Raw genomic sequence first — 27,242 nt, forward strand, 5'->3', positions numbered from 1 at the left:
ATCATCAACTAAATATGGCTCAAAAACTTGATGATACAAAATTGTCTGGCTTTCAAATAAAAAATGTGCAATTTAAATACATACTGTTTATTAGTACAGTGATGCAGAATACTGAATGTGCCTTTTGGCTGCAGGTTAAATGGTACAAATTTGTACTTATTGCTGTTAGAAATGACTTTGTACTTCAGAGGGAACAAATCCGACCCTGTAAAGACCAATATTGTACCTTTGAGGGTACAATTATGAAGAGTGTACCTTCGAGTACAAAAAAGTACTCATATCATACCTCTGTTTTTTAGAGTGTATTTTAGGCTTAGGTCCAATATGACAACAATAAACAGAATAAAGAATAAAATAACTTTGCTGTTCCCTTAAATGAGCTGCTACCGTATTTTCACAACGTGAACGCGCAGCTCAGTATCTCTCTCTGCTGAGACGCGCAAAAGCGCCACGCTGTTAAGATACGAACACGCCAAAGTCAGAGCTCACCCGCCTCTTAAAGGGAATGACTACTGACACAAAAGAATTAATACATGCCTTGTGCTTTTTTCCTGATTGGCTGAATGCAGCGTGCTTTTGAATGAAGTTAAATAAAGGGCGGGGCAGCGTTTCACACAAACGCAACCCAGCATGCACCGCAGCATGCTGCGGCTATCTCTATTTGAAATGAATAGGATGAGTCCAGGCTTAAGCGCTAGTGGACACATATAAAGAGGCAGCAACATTTAAGGGGGAAAGGAAAAATAAAATAAGAATAAAAATAAAAAAATGTTAATAAAAGCTTAATTCAGCTCCCCATTACAGAGGATTTAAGGAATGGACAATAATAATGAATTGCTGCACCACTTGCCCCCTTTACAAAGATGATATGATAAAATATGCCCTAAAGTTAACTAGTAACTAAGTAGCAGCAGCAGTTTGGTTGCTGAACTTTAGCGCTTCACTGCTATAACGCTATATATATATCTGTATTTTATTATTTTATTTTATTAGGAGAAGGATTCCAAACCCTTTCTCTTGTAACTCTGTTCTAAGGGGAGGGATTACACTCAAAAACAACAGGTAGGGTACAAAAGAGTAATGGGATTGGAATTTAATGCATATCTCTCCCACACTATCTTCAGTGTTCTTCAGCTTCTATTGGACATAATGAAAGTTCAAATAAGATATCTAATATATCTAATAAGATATGTTTTTATTTCGTGTAACATATACAAATGATCCACAAATGAGTGTTTCTTCACTATTTAAAAAGAAAAGCGCAGTATTTTGTTGCATAATTCATTTCTAGTTTAGAGCTTCATTATGAGCCTGCATCACATTAAAGAGGGCAGCGCACCTGCAGACTATTTTCTTCCTGCCCGTTTCTGCAAGCAGACAATAATCTACCTGTCCACCTCTTCCAGAGAACGATAGAACCGCTCGCTCTATCTCTTTCTCTCGACCTGTTGGCTCTGTGCCTGCTAAGATTGCAGTGCTGCAAATTTGAAGCCCACCCACAAGATACTTTACAGATCAGATGGGAACAAAGACTGAACACAAAATGGTCCTTAATGTGACCAAAGTATGCTTTCATAACGTGCCTAAAATTAATATCTGATTTACAAGATGCTTCTTATCAATCTAGTGTTTATCAGAGAAATCATACCTGCATATTATAATGTATTAAACCAAAAAATTCCAAATATGTATTATAGTGCATTACAACACTACATTATAGAATGTAGTGATATTATAAGCTCTTTCGTTATAAACCCTTCTACCTGTAGTTTATAATGTGTTATTAATGTTACTGTGAGTACTTATGAGTTATTATACAGGCTTATTACAGTCATTATAAGGTATTATGCATGTCATGTAGTGCAGTATGAATGCATTCATAATGCATTATGAATACAATGTTCATAGGAAGTGTTACCATTTTTTTTTTTTTTATCTAGACAGTGTAAAACTTGTGCACCAAATTCTTGAAAATCAATTAGAGACGTGCTGTAAAAAAAAAGGAAGAGGACACTTCAAGAAAATGAAGGTCCAATATCGCTGTGTCATCCACATGAGTGCTCATAATGAATAACGTTATGTCAACCATAATTATATATCTGGTCCCATAAGGTGAAAGGCACCTTAAAAAAGGCATCATTCTGTTGATAAATATTCTTAATTATGTATTAGAGGCTCATGGCTTCAAGGAGTTGCCAGGTCTGCTGCCTTAGTTACAGGAAGTCTCTTAATAGCCCATCTTTTGGGACCTTACTGCAAAGTTACGGCTTGTTTTAATAGGTGGAGGAAAACTCATGCAAAGGCAGAAGCAGCCGCTGAGCTGCTCAAGCGTTAATGGAGGGGGATATCTCATCAGGTCTGATCTATTCACCCATTTTCTCTGTGATTTTTCTTGGTTTTAGAGGGCTTGTGTGCCAGTTTGTTACAAATTTTAGTGATCTATAGCTACTGGTCAATTGCAGATTGTGCAGCTTGATTTAAGGCGTGTCGGTTTGCTTTAAGTATCCTGGGGGCAAAAAAAATAATAATTACGACTTGCACAGCTCAAAATAGTGTATCTACACTGATGGTGGCGTGGTAGTCTGGAAGAGAGGTGTGCTCAGGTAAATTTCTGGAGTATTGCTTGTTTATCTTGGCAACCGAAACAACACAAGTGCTCTACTGACTGGGAAAAAAAAAAAACCTAGACAGACATCAACAGCCAGACGTTCATTGCTATCTTGGCAGCAAATTTTCAACAGGTGCATTCCCAAAGTGCTTACATGTCCCCCCTGCTTGTTATGCATATAGCAGTGCACAAACCTCAATCTCAAGTGCTTGTTGGCAGCTATGCAAACTTTTACACCAACAATAAACAGAATGTACGAGCATGAATGAGCAGATCATTTCAGGCAATGCGAGGTGTACTTTTCCTGTCTTTATGATAGTAAAGACACTATAGCCTATAATTCACTAAAATAGGGCCCTAAGTAGCATAAGTTTAATAATTTATGCAATCATACTATTCTCAAAAAGAGAAAGCATAGATATTCTCACTTTATTTTTGAAGCGTAATTATTCTAATCAAAGTGATTTACTATAGAAAAAAAGATTAGGGGACAACTTGTCTTTGTGATCAAAATAATGTAGCATGTTAAAGGTGTCCTTCCGCTAAAATCCACTTTTTCTTGTTCTTTGTGATGCTGCACATTAAATTCTTCCTCAACCTCCATTGTCTGCAGTAGACAATGGAGTCAATCAGGAAAAGCACCATGTCTACGTACCCCGGGTTGGATTTTTACTTTGTGTTTACATAGGATCTCCGGTGGATTTGGTGTTTTACAGAGACTCTAAGACTAGATCAGTGGCTGAACTGCACTTAGCAGGGCATTATTACACATGCTGTAAAGTAACATATAACATTGCAAAGACTGTTATTAGTGTAAAAATGTCTTTATTTTAAACCGTTTCTAACTGTTGTCCATCTCGCTGCCTCCTGATGTCGCTGTGGTGTTAGCCAATCAGAACGATATGTTTGGATGTATAAATACTCATGAGCAAGCGCCAGAATACTATCTTTCTCCCCTTCACTCCTCCACCGGACTAAAGCACCATTACAACGAATCACCAGAGCACATGGCATTGATTCATAACAGAGACCACAACTAGACATATTAAAATGAATGAAAAAAAAAAGATGGAATAATATGCAACACCATTAGACGCCTATTTATTAATGTAGTATTAACGTATAAAAGTGTGTATAGAAGTTTAGTAACGGACAATTTCTTTTTAAACATTGTTAAAACATTATTAAGGTCAGATGATTTTAATAGAGCACAAAGACAAACCCCCTTTTTTATTTTTTGAAGAATTGGTAAATTAGTCGACTACTAAAAATGTAAATAATCGATACATAATCTATACATTATACGCAGCCCTGTTGTTGTTGTTGTTGTTCCTGGTGATACGTTTAGATATCAGTGCATGTGTAGTTACAGGCACAGCTAAAGGCTGTGAGGGATGTGGGAGGCTGACACCTGTGCCGACCAAAGAAGACATTGAGCATGCATGACAGGAATTACACGCCACCCTGTAGCACACAGAGCATATAATAGAAGCACTGATTACATCTCACTGCCAGCGTTCCCACAGAATCAAGCCAACAAGTTTGACTCCCGCAATGGGATCAAGCAGAAGGGCTGCATAATAATAATAATAATAATAATAATAATAATAATAATAATAATAATAATAATAATAATAATAATAATAATAATGCAATGCTACTGTCAGACATTATAAATGCACATATCTCACTGCTGGCTCGGTGGACAAACATGGGAGAAAACAGTGAGTGACACACTATTGATCAAAAGCAACAATACACCCACTCCAACTCTGATTATCTGAAATCTCAAGGTCTATTTTTTCCCTTAACACTGGACATGACCTGCATGAGGACAATCCATCAAGCTCCTAATGCAGGCCATTTTTCCCCTTTCCCCGTAGAAGAATTTTTTTTCCCATTATGTCTGAGGCCAGAAAGGTTTTTTTTTTTTTTTTTTTTGAGAATGACCCATTTTAGCTTTGTGTGCTAGAAACTCTACCTCTGGAAGGGAAAACTCATTTCCGCCTTCATTATGTCTACTCATTTTTTTATTATTTATTTATTTTTACTGTGCATGCACACACACAGACAGTAGTAGATACTACAGTGGGTGTTTGGGGAGCAAAGTAAAAAAAGAAAAAATTAAAGAAAAAAGATTAAAAAAAAGGAGACCCTGATGAGAGCCAGTTTCCTCATGACGTTTTTGATGTGTTTTTTTTTACTATGCATGGACACACAAAGAGACAGTAGTAGTGTTTTTTTTGTGACTGCACTTGAGTGTTTCGTATTGACTGACTATTTCTTATTTTTTTTTATTTATTAGTATTTTTTTTTACTATGCATGCACACACTCAGAGACAGTAGTAGTTACGACAGTGGGTGTTTTGGGGAGCCAAGTAAAAAAAGAAAAAAAAAAAGATAAAATGATAAAAAGGACACAGACAGACAGAGGGATGAGTTCTCATTCCTTTTCCTCATTCTTTTAACTTAAAAGAGTTAAACCTAAAGTACTCTGTGAAGCATTTAGGTGCTCTTATCTGGGGAGCTGTTAACTTTTCGGAAGTTTCTGAGGCTGGAAACTCTGGTGAACTTGTGCAACAATGGAAACTCTTGGTCTTCAGTTTTTTTATGTTTTTTTGTGGCTACACTTGAGGGTTTCGTATTAATTGACTTCATTTCTTAAAGTATTGTTTCTTTACTTAGTTTTTTTATTTATGAAGCATTTAGGTGCTCTTATCTGAGGATCTGTTAACTTTTCTGGTTTCAGGTTTCTGAGGCTGAAAAGGCTGGTGAACTAATCCCGTGCAACAAAGGAAACTCTTGGTCTTCCTTTTTTGGGGGCGACCCTGATGAGAGCCAGTTTCCTCATGACGTTTTTGATGTTTTTTTTGTGACTGCACTTGAGGGTTTCATATTGATTGACTACATTTCTTAAAGTATTTTTTTCTTTACTTAGTTATTTATTTATTTATATATTTTTTACTATGCATGCACACACACAGAAGGGAAAACTCATTAGTAGTTACTACAGTGGGTGTTTGAGGAGCAAAGTAAAAAAAGAAATAAAAATAAATAGAATACAAAAAAGGACACACAGAGGGACCTCAGTTCTCAGTTCTCAGTTTTCTCCCTCGTTCTTTTACCTTGCGCTTCCTTGCCGAAGGTTGTCTGTCTCTTGTTGTGGCTGTTGTAGTTGAGGCGGGCGTCCTGGCCGTAGTCGGGCAGGGTTTCGCGAGACGTGTAGGATTTGGTTTGGCGCCGACCGTCCTCGCTTTCGTCCGACGAGCTGGTGTACGACATCTCCATCTCCCGCCGCGCCTTGGACAGTGGCTGGTAGGGTTTACAGTCCATCTCTTCCATGGCTGGTGGCTCCCCACTGTGCTCATTCAGACATCTTCTCGGCTGAGCGGGACGCGGCGCAGGGAACCTGAAAAAAAAAAAAACGGAAAAAAAAACGAGATCGGTTGAAGTGAATACTGCCATTTACTCACTCCCAGCAAATACATATCATCTGACAAAAAACGGCTGCAGAGGTTACTATTAAGAAACATTCCTGCACACAGACCTCCTATTCCGCTCTATGTATGAAACCTACGTACAGATATACAGGGGTTGGACAATGAAACTGAAACACCTGTCTTCGTATTTTAGTGTGGGAGGTTTCATGGCTAAATTAGGGCAGCCTGGTGTTCAATCTTCATTAATTGCACATTATTGCACCAGTAAGAGCTGTAAGAGTGTGAAGGTTCAATTAGCAGGATAAGAGTTTTGCACAGTTCTGCTCTAAATATTGCAATGCACACAGCATTATGGGTGACATACCAGAGTTCAAAAGAGGACAGATTGTTGGTGCACGTCTTGCTGCCGCATCTGTGACCAAGACAGCAAGTCTTTGTGATGCATCAAGAGCCACGGTATCCAGGGTAATGTCAGCATACCACCAAGAAGGGCCGACCACATCCAACAGGATTAACTGTGGATGCTGTAAGAGGAAGCTGTCTGAAAGGGATGTTCGGGTGCTAACCCGGATTGTATCCAAAAAACATAAAACCACGGCTGATCAAATCACGGCAGAATTCAATGTGCACCTCAACTCTCCTGTTTCCACCAGAACTGTCTGTCACCACAATCAATTATGGTGGTCTAAAACCAGGTGTTTCAGTTTCACTGTCCAACCCCTGTATCTAAGCAAGAGGTGCCTAGTTTGAAGATTTTTCAACAGTTGTTTTTGTTTGTTTGTAAATAATAATAAAAAAATAATCCCTTATGCTTTTTTCTTCATAGTTTGGATACATTTAGCATACATGAGCATACAATGCAGAACATTTTTAAATAATAAAAAAAAATAAAAATGTTGTACTGTATTTGGTACATGTTGGTAAAAGTTTCCATATAACTCCAAAATGATGAACAAATGGGAGTACTTAAAGTACAAAACTGAAGGTGAATTCTATAAAGGGTAAAGGTTTAGTATATAAACATATAATATATAAATATAGAATATCTAATAAAAAATCTATGGATGTGAAGCCGCACCACACAACTACACAATCGAAAACTTGAGTACAAAGCAGAAGGGCCATAATCCATATCTAACCAAACAAAAATACACACATTCTTACACACATACTGTACATACACACACTTTCAAACACACCAAGGCGGTAGACTAACCAGTTCTGATCTCTATAGTTTTGGTCTTTGGGAGGGTAAAAGAGCCAGTAGAGGAAACCCACACAGACACCGGGAGAACATAGAAACTCCACCCAGGTAGGGACTTGAACCCAAGACCCCAGTACTGAGGGGTGAATGCGCTAATCATCGATTGATGTAAGAGATCACATGCACACTTTTATAATGCCCTTCAATATATAAACATTTCTTTCCATTATGTTTTATTATTTTTATTTTTTATTTTTTTTATTTAAAATGCCCAATTACATTTTTTGGAGGCAATCAATGATTTATAAAGTAAAATCATAAAAAAAATGATCAGTGTTGCCCAAACTTTTTCATACCACTGTACAGTATACAGTATATAGTTTTAATAACACACTCATTAAAAGAACGCTTAATAGGAACTCGACAGACAGCTTCTGTCGGTGTTATAAAGCAGTTGTTTTGCTCAGCATTACGAAGCTCTTTTGAGTGACGGATGACTGAACTAAGCTATCAGAAGTTCACCGTTCGCAGTGAGCGTGCTCGAGAGCGATAAACACAGCATCTGTGTTATTTTTTTTCCTTTTAACATAACACCTGCTCGCTTTATTTATATATTTATTTATTCCCCTTGTTTGTGTCACTTTTGTTAACGGCACAAAAAGCTGAAAAACATCTCGTGGCACGGCGCTAATTTGCGCATTCTCGAAACATTAACAGCTTTCAATACGGACAAAAAAAAAACAGCACCCAGAATCCTGCAGGGGTGGGTCGAAAAAGCTGAAACACTGTGTTGCTATGGCATGATGTGACATGACGCACTGAAAATCGGCGAGGTACCTATCAACACTTTATTTAGGTGTACAGTGAGTTATTGTTTATTAGAATTAATTTGACGTCTGGACAGATTGTCACATACAGTAAATTTACAACAAATCACCTTTCACATCACAAAGCAGGCTAATTGGCCCTCGCCTGACACCCACTGCTGCTGTTTAGACTACTTTACAACAGAACCATCTGTTCCTTATGCACTGTTAGTGGTGCTTGGGAACTTAAAGAATTCACTACACTGCACTGAAAAAAATTATGAGTAAAATTTACTTTAAAAAAGTTTCACAACTTTAAGTAAATTTAATTTCATGTAAATTTAGGTAACTTCAACTCAGTTTCAAGACTTAAATGTTACATAGAGTAAATAAGTGAACTGAACTTCAGTCAATCCTTTCTTTTAGTAAACTTAGTAAACTTTACTTCCTTTACTTCATTTACTTTACTTCATTTCTGCATACAATTTTGCCTAATTTCAATTACTTAATTTATACAATATTATTTTATATAATTTTAGTTAAAACACACATTCAAATATTTACATAATCTCACTGTCTCAACACATGGATGGTATGTAATACATTCTTTTGAGAAAGGATTGATTCAGCAAAAATAAATGAAGTAAAGTTTACTAAAAGAAAGGATTGATTTAGTAAAAATAAATGAAGTAAAGTTTACTAAAAGAAAGGATTGATTCAGTAAAAATAAATGAAGTAAAGTTTACTAAAAGAAAGGATTGACTGAAGTTCAGTTCACTTATTTACTCTGTGTAACATTTAAGTCTTGAACCCGAGTTGAAGTTACTTAAATGTATATGAAATTAAATTAACTTAAAAAAAGCAAAAACAGAAAGTTGCAAAACTTTTTTTTCAGTGTGGAAAAGGTGCTTTCAAAAGGTCTTCGGGATAAAGTTATGGAAAGGAGGATAGAAAAAGCTTTCAGAGGCTTTACCCGTTCCTCTGAGAACTGCTAAGAGCATTATTATGGAGTGAAAAGTGTGTGGCACCACCAACACCTTGTTTAGACGACCACGTCAGGAGAGTATTGATCACTGGAGCTACCAAGAGGCCAAAAAGGCAACTCTCAAGCACTTACGAGTCCTGAAGGCTGACACCGGTCGGTCTGAGCAAGCGGCAACAGTCTCACAAGATTTACACAAAGCTGCTCTCATACGGCGGGGCGGCGGGAAAAAGCCTCTTCAGAAAAAAGTGCCACGCTGAGCCTCATTTACGCTTGAATAAAAAAAACACACACACACAATGATAGAGAGAGATTGTGAGAAAAAAAGAGGGTTTTTGGTCAGATCAGACCACAGGTTTAAGAACTTCTACTGAAAATACACCACATCTACCTACTGTGAAGCATGGTGGTGGCGGCTTCACAGTATATTTAGTATAAGTTGTTCCACTCCCAACTTCTTGAGTTAGGACTAGAAAATTAACCAGGACTCAAGGATGACTTAATATGGATGATATGGTGATATGGCACCCATATAAAACATAATATAAGATATTTTTAGATAAAGATTCACGTCACATTAATTACACTATTGACTTTTCACACCATATATAGACATAACCTCAATTATTATCGCTGACTGCGTTACTGTATATTATATGTTTCTTAAGAAGCATGGCACATAAACATGAATAAATCATCATAATTAAACTGGGATATTAAGTTATTATATTATAATAATATAAGTGGCACAAAATGGTCGTAAACCAACAATAACTCACAATAACTTAATTGTATTTATTTCTGGGACAATATATTGTCCAGACAAAAATATTTAATATGACCGATTTTACTGCAACATAGAATAGTTAAAGTTTAATTTGCATGAATATAGTTAAAATATTTTTACATATAGAATAGTTGTTTATTTTTGCCAATTTTTAGTTTATTTTTGTCTTTATTTTTGCCAATTAAGCTTTTTAGATCCATTCAGTAAGCAGAAATGGTACAAAATCCAGTGTACACAATCTCGTACTAAACAGCCACAGCCTAAAAAAAAAAATTAAAAAAAAGTATTTTTTTTTTAAATATTGAAATAATACCAAATAAAATATATATTGTTAAAGTATATTATGTAAAAACATATATTCATTGCTTAGCAGCTTATAATTAATTGGTTAAAAGCACAGCTGGTAAGTACCAATGGAAAAAAGGCTGAGCTGATTTAAAATCTAAAATTTCTAAAGGAAATATCTAAAGTCGTTCTATGTAGTAAAGCAGTGCTAAAACAGATGGTGTTACACATTTACACACTTACAGCACATTTACACTTTCATCATCATAATAACTCGAAAAAGACACAGATAAAACACAGAGAACTCTGTAAGTATTAAAAGTAGAAGTCTTTTCTTTAGAAAATTAATTGAGAAATGGCTGAAATAACAAAAAAGATGCAGAGCTTTCAGACCTCAAATAATGCAAAGAAAACAAGTTCATATCCATAAAGTTTTAAGAGTTCAGAAATCAATATTTGGTGGTTTTACCCAATATACCCTGGTTTTTAATCACAGTTTTTTTTTTCATGCATCTTGGCATCATGTTCTCCTCCACCAGTCTTACACACTGCTTTTGGATAACTTTACTTGATTATATTTAAGAGGTTTTCAAATCGGTAAAAATCAAAGAAACTCATCATTTTTAGAGCAGTATATTTGTCATAGAGCCGTATTTATGTATTTATTCACATGTTGAAAGCTGAAATTTAGTATCGTGATAAGTACAGTAGCTATCGTATCGGCAGGTGCTCGCCAAAACCCATGCACACTCTAGTCAAAGGGTGGATAAAGATTCTGAGTTGGAGCTTGACAAGGATGCGCTGATGCTCTAAAGCCCCTTGAGGAGGAAAAAAAAGAAAAGTGTTGCCTGAAGCAAGAGTCCCAGCAATACCCTACAACTCTCAATCCCACAACAGCCGTCTTATCAGGCATCTGCCAAGCAAACTGTTAAAGCATCGTACACTAAAGCACTGCGCTCTGACCAGAACGCTCTCCGCAGGCCTCTCGGAAAGCGAACATCCTGAACTATAGAACATATTGTGAATTATAGAATGTATAGTGAATTATAGAACACGGCTGGCAATGATTAAAACGCGAGGGAGCGAGCGCACCTCGGCTAGAGACGCATGCAGAGGTCAACGCGAGGCTGCAGAGAATGAGCCAGCCAGCTGAACGGCGAGGACAGGCGGCTTGAAATGCCAAGGCTGGATTTAGATGGAGTGAGACAGAGAGAGAAAGAGAAAGAGAGAGAGAGAGAGAGAGAGAGAGACGAGGCAGACATGAATTCGTACAATGACCACATTCCATTTTCATTATAAAGGTCAGCTAATGTATGTATCCCTGTAGTAGACGTCTCCGGCTTCCGTAACACCTGACCCCATCCCAGCAGTCCAGCAGAATCAATCCTAATCTCAATGGGGAGTCCATATATTGCAGCATGTATTTGTATTTTTTTTCTCTGCTGCAGCTCACATGGCTCAATCATGACTCAATCATGCGTCATCACTCGTTTACAATGGTGGAAAGTAATGAATTACATTTACTCACATTACACATTACATTGAGTAGATTTTATAATAATTTGTATTTTTTAAGGTAGTTTTTAAAATAGGTTATTTTACTTTTACTCAAGTACATTTTGACACAGGTAATTTACTTCGCTACATTGGAAAACTCCCCGTTATTGAGTAAAAAAAAAAAATGCTGGAAAAAAAAAAGCCTGATTTTAAAAATTCCATCGAATAACGAGGGAATAACGTCCTCATGCAATGCAACATGTGCCTGGCCGGACAGAGCTGTCAGCTTTCAAAACTTCCACATCAAACCTGAGAAAGCATGTGGTGTAAGTACTTTTATCATTAAACATTAAAAAAAAAACATGTAAATAGCAGTTAAAGCATAGCAATGGCAAGTTAAAATATAATAATCAATTGTAACACTATAAAAATACAGTTTATAGTCGCCTATATGACCATAACTTTTTAACAGTACAGAAAAACATGGATGATAGAAACCTTTACCACTTGTTCCTGATTTTTTTTTTTTTTATTGGGGGGTCTGAACAAATACTGCCTGAAGGTCCAAACTATTATGTGGAATAATAGTTCATTAAAAATATTTAATTTATGATTTGTTGTGCTTTTTTACATCAAATAATTAAAAGTAACTATGTTACTTTTACTTAAAGCAAATTTAAAATTGAGTAATTGGATGGGTACTTTTACTTTTACTTGAGTAGATTTTTAGCAAAGTAAAGGTACTTTTACTTAATTACAATTTGTCAGTACTTTTTCCACCAATGCTTGCTTAAGGCTTGAATCAGGTATGTCCGAAATGTAAAGAAAAATAAAATAAATAATAATAAAAAAAAATCACACAAAAACTATCCCTGCATTACACAGGCAGGCGCTTGTTTCCTATTTGCTTATTTACAATGACACTTATGTTTATTAGTGTAATTATTTATACGTTTTACACATATTACAGCGTACTTTTTAAATAGAGCTTAGATCAGGCCCAAAAAAAATCCAGCCCAAACCGACCCGCCCCGCCCCATACACTGTCACTATGAACCCGAACCTGATTTAAACCCTATATTAATTAAGTACTGTAAGTAGAGTGCTAAAACTGAGCTTTTTTAAAAACATTTTCGGGACGTTTGAATGAGCAAAATCTGTTCAGGATGATGTTCATTAACATTGCAACACTAAAGAAGCATAGACCTAATATATAAGAACAATGTTCAATGTTTAAGAATCAATCTCCCAAAGTTCAAAACATGAAAAATGCAAACAACGATTCACAGCCTAAACATCCGTGAATTAGGCTACGATAATGATGTCTGAATGACTTTTTTTTATATGACTACTTTAATATAATTAACAAGGTTTAAGAATATATAACACTTTCTGAACAATTTTTTTAATATCATTAGATTTTTCTATGTATAATTTCATTTCTTATTTTTTCATATAATATCATTTTTTATGTATAAATTTAATGATGTTGATTTTTTGAAAAACTTTTTTTTTTTTGTAAAGTTGTATAGCTGATGTGTGCTGCTAGTAAACCCTCTTAACGTTGCACATATTTATTATTATTTTATTTTATTTAATATAATTAAAATTTATTTAAAATTTTAAATATAATTATGTGCTCAATATTTTCATTGCATCACTGAAATGTTTTTTTATTTACTGTTCTTTATTTATCTATAAGTTAAAGTGATGCTGGTCTTTGAAAAACTTGAGGGTGTGGTGCTAATCAAAACAATGCAAAACGTTTACAGATGTCTACATTGAACCATCACATGTTTATTAAATAATTATAAAACCCACCATATTTTTATTTTATTTTTTATTTAAATTGTAGTGTTATATTTAGTGTTTTTTTTTTGTTTTGTTTTTTTACATAAAAGGGTTATTATAAATGCTGTATATGCCCACAGTATATATGTATTGGGCAGAACTGAGCTAAGTATTTTAGTGTGGCCCTCTGAAACCGTTCCAATTTCTCATGTGGCCCCTTGTGAAAATTAATCGCCCACCCCTGTGCAACAGTGTATTGTATGCTCAAAAACAGGACATTGTCTTGTTTTATTCATGTAATTGGCTCACCGGCAATATTCAGACAGATTTTTCTTTCCCTGTGCAGATAAAAAAAAGAGAAAAGAATCAGTTGAAAGTAAAAGAATAGATAGATGTTGGTGGGATGATACAGCTCCGTCTCGTCTGAGATGAAAGCGAGGCTCGAATAACAGGCTGCATTTCAGTGTGACAGAGAACAGTCCCATAAATTCAAGGAGAGCCGAACATCTTCTTATATTGCATGTAAACAGTCTAGCCTTGTGTTTTTATCAACAGATCCATCTCTGTTTCTGTGCTGGAGCCGCTGTGTAAAAAAACACATTTAATAATGTCTGGGATATAATATATGTTTGGGCTTCTTTATTGTAAAAACACTGAAGAATAATGATGCAAACTTTCTTCTATACTTTTGTGCACACTTACATTTTTTTTTATTATTCTAACAAACAAACATGATGAAAGGATTGCTAAAGAAAGCCTTACTCTATCTTAAAATTCAAATTTAATCATTAAACTATTTACATTTGAATGAGCTAAAACAGACTTACGTTTTAAATTATTTACTGCATCTATTATTTTTTTTTCATTTTTTTAAGTTTTAAGTTTTTTAAGTTCTACATTGTAGATACTAGGGGTGTCACGATTCTCTAAATCCTCGATTTGATTTTATTTCCAATTTTAGGGTCACGATTCGATTCGATTCTCGATTTTCTTTTTTCATTTTTTTTTACAGCAGAGAGGCCTATGCCAGTTTTATATTAGTCTATAACCCCTAGTAGATACTAAATACTAATAATACTAAAATCATTCAAACTATCAATAAAAACATGTGAAATTATAATTTAGTAAATAAAAAAGTATTAAACAAACCAGAATAGGATTTATATTTTTTATTTTCTTTATATTCTTCAAAGTAGCTTGCTTAGAAGAGGCTGGATTTTCTCAGTCAGTTTTATGAGGTAGAGTCACCTGGAATTCAGGCTTTCAGTTAACAGCTGTGCTGAACTCGTCAAGAGTTAATTACTTGAATTTATTAATTTATTTAATTCTATTACTGTAGTGCTGCACTGGCATTGCTGGCACTACTGTTGTTCACTAGCAAATTTCCGACAGGCCTCTACATGAGCCTTCCTCAGCAGAGGCACGGCAGGATCTCAATACATTACAGTGGAAGAGTGTTACTAATGGTTTTCTTGGTAACTGTGCTCCCAGCTCCCTTGAGATCATTAACAAGCTCATCCCGTTTTCTTCAGAATCATCCTGACCCCATGAGGTAAGATCTTGCATGGAATTTTAGAGCAAGAGCGATTGACCGCTCTTGTATTTCTTCCATTTTCAAATGATCAGGCCATCAGTGGTCTTTCCTTCTCACTAAGCTTTTTGCTGACGGTCTTTAAGCCCATTTTATCTTTCTAGTGCAGGTCTACAGTCTTGTCCCTGACATTTTTTTATCATCCCTATAGTACTGGATGGAGCACGTCCAATCCATTGTTCCAGAGAAAACAGTTCAACTGAATGCATGATAAACTGGATGGAGGAATATATATATATATATATATATATATATATATATATATATATATATATATATATATATATATATATATATATTGTAAAAAATATATATATTGTATTATTGTAAAAATCTCAGCTTGGTTGTAAGGATTTCTGAATTAGAACTTCACTTTTTATTATTACATTCGCTGAGTATAAAAGAGCGTTTTTATGGTTTCTACGGTCCGGATCAGTTGATGAGTTGATGATGTTTATTTATGAGTGTTTCTCCCTCTGTTTGGTTTAGTTTCACACAGGCATAAACCTAAACGCACCAAAACGCGCACCAATAATCCACGCCAGCACATCGTCTCCTCTGATTGGTCAGAGCTCTCTGGATCGGGAGTAAGAAAGTAAATATAGCTTTAACACAGAGCGTTAAAAAAAAAATTGCCACTGCGCTTTTTTTAGTGTTTTTTTTAATGGGATCTAAACAGTGAACGCTGCACATACTGTGCTCTTAGTGTGTAAACAGCGTGCAGCAGCAGAGACAGCATTTGATTATAGCAGTATATTATCTGGCTAATATACAGTATTAGATTAAACTGGTCCTTATCAGCAGTTTAGCTCCATTAAAAGAAGTATATTTGATAGCTGGGTCAGATCGAGACCAGATCATGTTTTCACTACAAGCGAACCCCTTAAAAAAAAAACACATTAATGTATATAAGATTACATATATAGTCAATATATGAGATTATACGTATGATCGTATATATTTTATGATCGTATATATTTTATTATGAAACCTGGTGCCAACCATATTTGTCATAGCCCCTATAAAAAACTGGACTCATGGACTCCAGTGCTCCTATATTTTCTTTATATTTTCACTAGATATATATATATATATATATATTTTTTTTTTTGAACTGATGTCTCCATCATTTCTGAGAGAACGCATCTGGAGTACTCAGCTCAGCTCAGGAGATTTGATAAAGCTGGTGTGTGGTAAACAGCAGGAGGTTTTGTATTTCTCTGTTTAATGCTTCTTTTTCTGACAGTGGACCCCATGTGATGCACCCATGCGTGTCCTGACGGGCTGCTGAGACCTGCCTGATCCAATAACGCTCTGCTTGTGATTTGTGGTCTGTGTGTCTGTGATCTGAGTGCCTCCATTTAATTCCACTTCTGAACGTGTACTCCTTGTACACTCCTTACATGACTGATGTAGTCTGAGTGATATGTGAGTGTACAGTACTCCAGATTCAGATGAGTGGATGTGAAATTGTGACGGAATGAATAATATATGTTGTGTTGGGATTACACTGAAACTCAATTCTGAATGACCATCTCTTGTCAAACTGGTTCACAATCTGCAAAAAAAAAAAAAAAAAAAAAAAAAAAACAGTATTCCTTGATAAACTTTCTAAATGCCTACATGCCTAGTACGCTAGTGCTTCTCAAAAATGAGAATATCACTGAAAAGTTACTTTAATTCAGTATCATTATTGTTAATGATAATTATGGCTTCCAGCCAAATAAAACCCCCAAAAATGTGTGGTCTCCAAACCATCACTGATCACCAGTAAATTTTACATTTTATTTGTAAATCAAGGGAGGAATCAGAGTCTGGAGGAAGAGTGGAGAGACACACAGTCCAAACTCCTCGAGGTCTAGTGTGAAGTTCCACCAATCAGTGATGGTTTGGAGAGACACGTCATCTGCTGGTATTGGCCTTCTGTTGTTGTCTAGGTTCATTTCAGTCAGTGGAGCTCCTGTGTTTCCACCGCCAAAATAGCAACAGTTGAATGCAAGATTTCCTTTATTTGCATTTCTGTTATATATACATTTTATTTAATTTTATTTCATTTGTTCACAGCTGTCCACATTTAGCCATATTTTACACCAGAAGCTCCACACCACGTGCAGTGAGTTCCTGTGTTAATCAGCGCGGTCCTTTAAACCAGCTGCATGACTCACAACGCAACCACAGCTGCCACACACATTTCTCTGCCACACATGAGGCATGCGGTAGTCACCGTCTAGACAACATGTCAGAAAAAAAATCAGTCCTTCCCTGATGTTCCCGCTCTTTATTTCAGCTCTATTCAATTTTTCATAATTTTTGTAGACCCGAAAATGTTTAAAATCTAATTCCACACTTTACAGTTAATATACTGCTGCTATCCCATTACTTTTGGATTTTGGTTTGACCAAAAAAAAAAACAAGTTGCCACCAAAATAAAAAAGTTCACACTCTAATATTTGGTTGAACTTCCTTTAGCCTTAATTGCAGCTTTACACATTCACTGTAGCACTGTTTTAATAAGCTTCTGCAATGATACAAGATTTATTTCAATCCAGTGTTGCATTAATTCATTTTTCACCAAGATCTTGCAGCAGCATTGATGATGGTAGAGTCTGACCACTGCTCAAAGCCTCTCTTCTCCATCCAGCACATCCCAAAGATTCTCAATGAGGTTAAGATCTGGACTATTTGTGGGGTGAACTCTCTCAATCCATGTGTGAAAATGATAAATGATGATCTCATGCTCCCTGAAGCCTGAACTCTTTCACAATTCCATCTTGGAATATGAATAAGAAAAAATGCATTGCTGGAATAACCTGGTCTATATTCAGTATATTCAGGTAGAGTCAGCTGATCTCATTCTTTCAGCACATACTGTTGCTGAACCTAAACCTGCAGATCAACTGCAGCATCAACCACACATGATTTACTTACTTACATCCAGTTTACATTTTTTTTTTTTTTGGCCAGGCAGTGTACCATTGGAGGAGTAGCAGAATGGGATAAATGAAGTATGTATATAGTGATTCAGCAGCAAATTCCAGCTCTTTTGAACTGATGCCATAGAAGACATACTGAAGCATAAAAAGCTGAAAAAGTCAATGCACCCTTCCACAGTCCAAAAACTAGTTTAGAAATGGTTTTGCAGAGACATAAACATTGCATATAGACATCGACTTGGCCTCTAAACTTGTTTATTGTAAATCTGATCAAGCCTCTCTGGAAAGCAGTGGAAAAACAAGTCTGATTTTTAAGGAGATCCCAGCACACAATTTACAAGATTAATTAAATCCAATCAGAGCGCTGGTTAAGTCAATGTCTCGACAGGTGAGAGCTGTACTGATGGCACAAGGGGGACCTACATAATACAATGCATTTAAGTAAGTAAATGATGTGGGGTTGGTTGGTTGATGCTGCAGTTGGTCTGCGGGTTTAGGTTCAGCAACAGTATGTGCTGAAAGAATGAGGTCAGCTGACTCTACCTGAATATACTGAATAATATAGACCAGGTTATTCCACCAATGGATCCATTTTTTCTTTCCTGATGACACGGCCATATTCCAAGATAAGACAATGTCAGGATTCATGGGGCTGGAATTGTGAAAGAGAGCATGGAGGTTCAGGGAGCATGAGATCATCATTTTATCATTTTCACACATGGATTGAGAGAGAGTTCACCACAGAGTCCAGATCTTAACCTCATTGAGAATCTTTGGGATGTGCTGGATGGAGAAGAGAGGCTTTGTGCAGCGGTTGGTCAGACTCTACCATCATCAATGCTGCTGCAAGTACTTGGTGAAAAATTAGACATTGCAGAAGCTTATTGAAACAATGCCACAGTGAATGCGTGCAGCCATCAAAACTAAACGCAGGTCCAATGAAATATGGATGTGTATTATGGATGTGTTATGTTATGGATGATAAGGCTGAATTTCACTCAGCTACAGCACATATGTACTTTGATTAATAATAAAATATAAATACAAATAATTAGATGCATAAAATGCATGCACTGAATAAATACAAATTTATAAAATATACATTTGACCTTTCCAGTACCATTTCAGTGTAGCTCATATGAATAGGATAATTTGCATTGTTAATGTTACATTTCAGGTTGTCCTGCACATCAAAGCTTAAACAGGCATTTAAATGCACCTTTTTGCATTATTATTAATATTATATATTTTTTTTTCTTTAACTAAAGCCATCTGTGTATTCAGCTCACACTGCTGTTCCACTTTCCATTTTTTCACTTTCTGTCACATTTACCGAGCATTTGTTTCACTTACATCTTTAAAAAAAAAAAAAAATCTTCTTTAAGCCATTAATGGCTCTTGCAGTATTTGTGGGGTTCTAGATAGAACCCTTTAAACAAGAAAAAGCTTTTAATCTCATGCAAAATTCACAGCGATTTACCTCAAGTAATCCGAGTGCCCATCTCAGGCCATTATAAGAAGAATATGTTAAGAATTATGCAAGCAGTCGAATACGCCTCAGATTGTTAGACAAAAGATCCGACATTTAAATCCCATTACGGTACAAGAAAAATAAATTAAGTTGTATCAGCTATATTGCATTAGAAATAAAACAGCTGGAAAACTGGCAAAATCATCCTCCATTACCCACCATTATTTTTTTAAACAAGCTTGGCCCTTCTAAAATCAAAATTCTTAAAACCAGCCCTCCGTATGTAAATGAGACTCGTTTTGCTCGTGCCATTTCCTGCATCACTGTTACCAGATCGTTAGCAACCAGGAAGCAAATTACTTGTACATTTTCTTCTCCTTCTTTACAAGCAAATTAGCTCCAGTTACTTGTGTTGGCAAATCAAGCCTCAAGGCACTTGCCATTATGCTTGTTAACTTGTTAACACCACACACACACACACACACACACACACAGTAAATACTAATCTGTGTGAGGCAGAGGAGATATAAACCTGTCATTATGGATTACTTACTGTAGAGCCTGAGACTCCTGTAGCCGGTGAACCAGGCTTCGTCTCAATTAGCTAGCTGCAGTTAAGATCAGTGAGAGGTCCTGCTGTTAGCGGTTCTATGGATGCCTTGTTTGTTGTTTTCTGTTTTTGGTGCAATAATGCAATAATACACACAATACACATAATATATTTTTTCTGCATTTATAAAGTGCATGTCTTAGGTCCTATCCCATTTCTCCCCTTGACCACACCACTTACCCATACCCCTTTATTTTTGAGTGTAACCCTTCTCCTTGTAACAGAGTTAGAGAAGAGGAAGGGGTGAAATCCTGCACCTAAGAATTGGAACAACCCTTCAATCACCCGATACATCATCAGGAGCACTAAAGTTCAGTAACCTAACTGCTGCTGGTTAACTAGTTAATTTTAGAAAAGGGGCAGGTGGTGCAGAAATGAATTAATATTGTCAATTTCTCAATGTCTCTGTAATCCAGAGCTTTAATTAGCTTTGAATAGCTTGCATTTTAGTTATTTTTCTTCCGTTCCGCCTTAAATGCTACAACCCCTGCCTTCAGTTGAACCATTTAAGGTGGAACAGGAAAGTTAGATAGCTAGCTAGCTACTGAGACAAACTACTAGCAATCTTTTTATGCTTTTTATGAAGAATTTGGCCATAACACATTGAAACTACACATTGGACTATGGTAATATAGTGCTAATCATCACTTTTATCAAGGAAAATATTTACATCTGTGGGTTTCTTACTAGTAATTCTCAGAACCCTCTGTTTGAAGTGTGCATCTGAAAAAAAATATCCCTAACCTACCCCTCCAGACTTCGGCATCCACATGCAAAACAGAGGGGTAGGGGTAAGGGGTAGGGCCAAGGGGTAAAATGAGATCGGGCCTTAGATTTAAACTGACTTGTTTTTTGTTTTTTTTTTTTTACTGCAAAATGTGTAATACGTAAAGCTAATATATGCAAATCCCCTATGTTCTGACTGGCTCACATGATCTGTGTGCTAAACTTTGTGGACTGTGTGTTCGTTTTTGTTCTCTCAGTCTGGAGAATGTCATTTCTAAGGAGTTGGGACTTCAGAGAACCACAGTGAGAGCTATTATTTACACATTTAAAAAACATGGAACACTGGTAAACCTTCCCAGAAGTGGCCGGCTGACCAAAATTACTCCAAAAGGGCATGAACAACTCATCCAGGAGGTCCCAAAAGAACCCAGAACAACATTTAAAGAACCAGGTCACACTCGCCTCAGTTAAGGCGTGAAACAACTTGCTGTAATCTGGATGATTCTGGATGATTGAGATGCTGTGGATGATCTTAAAGAGGATGTTTATGCTGGAAAATCCTCCAGTGTGTCTGAATGAAAACAATTCTGTAAAGAAGAGTGGAACAAAATTCCGCCACAGAGATGAGAAAGAAAGTCATCAGTAAAGCTCGATTGCAGTTGTTGCCACCACTTTTTTTTTTTTTTTACACAGGGTTAGATTGGTTTAGATCGATTTTGTTTTCCTTTAATAAATAAAATGATCATTTAAAAACTGCTTTTTATATTTATCTTTGTCTGATATTAAATTATTTTTGATAATCTGAAAAATATAAGACACAGACAAACAGATAGATAGATAGATAGATAGATAGATAGATAGATAGATAGATAGATAGATAGATAGATAGATAGATAGATAGATAGAATATATCAGTTCACACTGGGATAATGTGGACATCACATTTTAATTGTTAGGATCTAACGAGGTCTTATGTGTTGTTCATAAGCTCATTAACATTAAGGAAACTGGGCAGTGACCAAAAGCCTTGGGGAGCATAAGGAACACTGCATAATTCCGGTTTAATAAGCTAATATATCATTTCAGATCAACTGCTGTCTTTCCTTCTGCCGCTGCTAGTGGGCTTCATCTCCCCTTGAGCTGTCATCATACTGACAATGAAGGGCTCAGTATGTGGGTTCAGCAAGGGAACCAAGGTTAATGAGGCCACGGTGAAAAAAAGCCTCCAAACAACTAAATGAATATGTGATAATGACCAGATTGGATATGTTTTTAGAGATGTCCTTGAGATACAACATAATAAAATCTAATGAAATACCAAACTAATGATTTTAAGTGTTATTTCACACCTTAGAGCACCTGCCACAGACATGCTGTTATTAAACACCTTGGGTGAAATTCTGAATAGTATAAGACTATTTGTGGTGAGTTTAATTGTTTTATTACACCACAGTTAGTTCCGACCCTGCAATGTGATTGGCTCAGAGGCATTTTATGAGCGACATTATCAGCTGGTAATGCACTGTAACTGAAGCTCTCCACGTACAGTATTACTCTGCCACATGCAGGTAACCTAGCAAGGATACAGCGCTTACAAACCAAACAGCACAGCTACAAACAGAGCAGCAAAGTAACTATTTTAAGTCTCTGAGTGTTTATAACCAAACAGATCATAATATATTTTTTCCTTCTCTTGAACTCAAAATCTTCTAATAAAAAGCAATAATGGAACTTTAATATTTAATATTTTAATTTTTAAAAATTTTAATTTTTAATTTTAAATTTTAATATATATATATTTTTTTCCCCTAAGCAATTCTTTTTTATAGAATTAAGCATATATTAAATAAACATCACTGTACTAATATAGGACAGTATTTAAAAATCAATTTATATATTTCAATATTAGGAAAATGTATTTAAATATTGGTGATACAATATGTTTCCCTATTATGGCTATTATCATTTTATCAGGAGAATGAAGGGGTGTTAAAATATATAAAAGATATATTTTATCACAATTATTTTTGAGACAATATGTTGTCCAATAAAAACAGTTACTATAACAGGCCTATACCTGTCAATGTTTTAGCTACAGCGCAACATGTGTGCTGGTACATACAGCTGGGCAATATCAAAATATTTAATTTAAGTATTGCAAAAAATAGTATATTGTGTATATCGCCAGTGCTAAAAAAAAAAAACACATACAAACTGCACTATTCATTAAATTAAACCTGTTCCAGTAAATAAAGCATATATTAAATAAAAAAAAATCACTGTACTAAAATGTATTAAAAAGTGTTTCAAAAATCAATTTCTATTTCAATACCATTAAAACATTTCTGTAAATATACGTGACGCCCACCCCTACATACAGTATGTCACACTCTTGTGCACCAACAGTGAGAGCATGACATCACTGGAGTGTGAAATTTCATGAAAGTCACTTGCAAAAACCTTTAATCAATCATACACACGCTGTACATGTTTGACAACCATTCTGGGACCCCTAAAATCATCTCACGCAATATATAAACACGTATAACAGGAACGTCCCTGCCTGACATTACACAAGCACACTCACGCACACATGCACGTGTGCACACACACACACACGCATACTGATGTGACCCTGTTGTACTTTTAAAAAATTGCATTACCCTACCTCTCCATTAAATTACCTCACAACCACAGTGACAAAGCAGGCTCACTTCATTACTTTGATCACAGTCGCAGTAATCTACTGCAAGTTTGGTCCTGTGTGGCCTTTTCAAGTTAATAAGAGAGGCGCCTCCGCCCGCCGAGTTCCTCCGTATCCCCCAACCCCGTCTCACTCTATCTGCTGTCACATAGACAACTCAGCCTACTACTTAATTAGCCTGGAAATTTAAAGGAGATTATTTGCGCGCAGCAGGAGCACGAGGTTCAGAAATGCTCACAGCTACCCAACTGTGACAATTAAGCTTTGTAACTGTGAAAGACAACTTAACAGAGCCAGGTAATACTGGCCTCTCAGCTCTGCACATACAAAAACTCCTACCAGGCCTCGCTCTACACTGATAATGTCCTCGAACGCTGCAGACTCTTTTATTTTTCCTCATTTTAAACGAAATTTACTAGTAAATCAGAAGAACTCCAGACTTAAAATGTAAGAACTCCAGTGGAAATCTTAACCTAGATATAAGTTAACCTATAATATAACTGTGTAATAAGTTAATCTATAATATAATTGTTAGTTCGCTCATCTTATAAAGAAGCAACTTAAAATGTTTGGAAGAACATTCATTGTTATTCTTAAGACTCTATTTAAGGTTGGATTGAGTCTATTGGATCATGATTTCATGAGGTCTGTGATGCGATTATAAAAACAATTAATCAATGCATTTTGATGCAAAGTATATAATAGAGCCTTTTTTTACTGTATTAAAATATTTCAAAGAGTGAGAGAGAGTGAGATAAAGTGTATGAGGGAGAGAGAGAGATTTTTGCTATTTGTGAATCGATTCCGAATCAATAAGCATCTAAAAAAAAATGATAATAATAAAATAAAATAAAATAAAATAAAAAAAATGATCCCTAATTTACGCTAATTTTACTGACCCATGATAACCTTTTCATAGTCTTAATCCTAAAACATCCTAAAATTTGTTTTCTTAAATGTCCATACCAGTGCTCTGTTCATTTTTTCCAGTTTAACCCCCGAACTGCTGAGACAGAGTCAGAACACACTGCCGATGATTAAAACTGATATTAATATGCAATGCCTTAAACAGCAATTTGGAGAGGCAGAGTACACACACACACTACATCATACTTCTGGATTCTTGTCGAGCCAGTATCAGATGGTAGTGGTTGCTGTGTTCTGCTCACGCAACTTATAATGTGATTTATTGTGTGTGATTGTGCTTAGGTAAGTGTGTTGTTGCCATAGTTAAAGGAAGTGAGCTTAGATTAAGGAGGGATTCTGTTTGTTCATAGGTTATTTTTTGGTAGGTCTGTTACTTGGCAGTTGAGGCAATGGACCATGAACATAGTGTTAGGCTGTGCTTCTGGATTCTTGTCGAGCCAGTATCAGATTGTGGTGGTTTTGCTATTGTTGTTAGTTGAGTGAGTAGTAGATCCTGGCTGAACCCTATGCATAACCCCAGCTGTTAGGTGCAGGATTTGTCAATTTCCTGTATTATATTACTAGTCCTACTGAAAAAAGAAGCTGCAGAGAACTCATCTTTGTTTTACTTAATCACTTTTAATCTCGAATATGCAGACTGACATCTTCAGCACACCTTTCACAGTCTTTTTAATTTGTGAAAACGAAAACTCCTCTTTGAAAAATAAAAAATAAATAAATAAAACATTGAGTATTGACTTAAAAATGAATTCGCTCTAAAATACTAAATTATGTATATCACTTAAAGCTACATAGTTGAATAACATGGTTACATACTAATTTAATTTAGATGATAATAAATGTTCAACACTTTGCAAAAAGGGTTAATTTTGCGTAACTACAAAAAAATCTAAATTAAACACAAACAATTATTTATTGTCTGTGACTAAACAAACCTTTAGTTACTATGTATAGATTATAAATAATAAATATTAATACAATATGAATAAATCTATTAGATTGTGTTTAATTAATAATGTTTAATTGTAAACCAGTTTAATAGTATTGCACCGGATTATAAGGCACACTATCAATGAATGTGTATTTTTTGGTCTATTTTCATACATAAGGCGCACCAGATTATAAGGACACTAATAAGAATACAATACTGATATTACTCAGTTCTGAATGGCGAAAGAGTTAGAACTTAGTGCAGTTAGCAGATAATGCTAATGCTGCTCCAGCAGTGCTAGCCAGGGTAAGCAGCAGGCTACGGGCTGATAATACTCACTTCTGAGCGGAAAAAGAGCTAGTGCTTAGCACGATTAGCGGTTAATGCTAATACTGCTCCAGTCTCGGTGCTGGAGAAACTTCACTGAAACTCCTGTATAAAGCTGTCCTTCAGCAGAGTGGCTTTACTGCTCCTTAATATCCTTATATAAGGTGCACTGAAGATTTTTGGAAAAATGTAAGGATTTTAAATGTACCAATTATTGCATCCAGACTTGATAACTATATTAATTCCAGACACATCGTTTTAAAAGCAGAAGTTTTAATACCTTTATACATTTGCGATTACGTTCAAGGTCATCACGCCTGTGTTTAAAGAGACTCTGTAATGATCATTCAGCTCAGGTGAACTGAAATGTCCGATTGCATCAGCCGTCACAAAAGAGTCAAGTATCTGAGCAATGTGTCTGTCCACTACTCCTCATCCCTATTAGCACCGTCACCACCTCCTCATCCTGCTAAAGGCTATTATGAGGGTAAAAAAAACCCCTATAAAATTAAACTTGAGATAGAATCCTTTCTGTCGGAGACGCTGCATTGTTCCCGTGACCTCTTCCAGAGGATCGGCAACACTGAGCACAGCCAATTATGGCATCTCCAGTCAATTCCGCAGAGATACGTTAGGCTAATCACACCTGTTTGTTCGGATCCAGGTTTACAGCTGACCTTTCTGCGGCTGACGGAATGCTTTTATTTCACTTAAAAGGTCACTCTCTCTCTCTCTCTGGAGCTTACTTTTCGCCGCTGCTTAACACAACCACGACTGGTTGCGACGTCTCTGATAGGGCTGCACGAAATATTTCGCAACATTAAACAGTGCAGGGCCAATTACATCACCAGCCAAGCCCCGCCCCCACCCATGCGGTGCCTTTAATCAAGCATTTAAATTAACTGGCTTTTTTTTTTTTGTGACCAATTTTTTATTAGTTTTGATACCGTTATTAGTTTTACAATGAGTCAACAACACAAAAAAAAAAAAAAAAAACAGCAAACAAACCCACTTCGGCTTTTTTAAAAGCGTTTTTCTGGGATTAAAAGCGGTAAATTCGGTTGTATCTGGAAATATCTGCACTGCAAAACTGTGCTGGACTGAGGTGCACAGCTTTCCACATGTGCTCGCATGTTTACAAGCATGTGCCCAACCATGCACCCTCCCCCTCGCACTTGTTGCGCTTCTCAGGCAGCAGCAGCCTGTCCCTCACACAGACACAGAGACAGCGCTGTGCATCTACTTTACTTCCAGTGACAAGAATCAAAGCATTGCAACATGATGTGTTTCTTTGATTTAATTGCCTTAATTGACATTGCACGTCCAGTAATGTGACTATTGTGCATGCACATATCACAATGACGATGCCTAAACAATATATATCGTGCAACCCTAGTTGTGACATCTCTGGTACAAAAAAAGCCAGCATTTCCAGTTTACATCCTCTACATGTACAGTAAGAGAGAAATGTTTTTTTTTCTTTTCTTTTTTTTTTTACTCCAATTACTTCCTTTCTTCAAAAAGAAATGAAAAGCATATCCTTACTAACAGTGTTTAAGACACAGTTTGAGACAATCATGACAGGCCAACTTGTGCTGTTTCTTTTTTTATTTTTTAGCTTT

General features: G+C 36.0%; 1 protein-coding gene across 1 annotated transcript in view; it reads right to left on the reverse strand.

Annotated features, from left to right (window-relative positions):
- Positions 1-27,242, reverse strand: part of LOC103038474 (teneurin-1) — a 382,057-nt gene that overhangs the window by 306,320 nt on the left and 48,495 nt on the right. Inside the window, exon 3 of the mRNA XM_049484363.1 lies at positions 5,734-6,017. Within this exon, the coding sequence (XP_049340320.1) occupies positions 5,734-5,950 (217 nt within the window). The 5' untranslated portion in view covers positions 5,951-6,017. The remainder of the gene's footprint in view (positions 1-5,733; positions 6,018-27,242) is intronic.

This window comes from Astyanax mexicanus, chromosome 10, assembly GCF_023375975.1.
Source record: "Astyanax mexicanus isolate ESR-SI-001 chromosome 10, AstMex3_surface, whole genome shotgun sequence".
Taxonomy (NCBI): Eukaryota; Metazoa; Chordata; class Actinopteri; order Characiformes; family Acestrorhamphidae; genus Astyanax; species Astyanax mexicanus.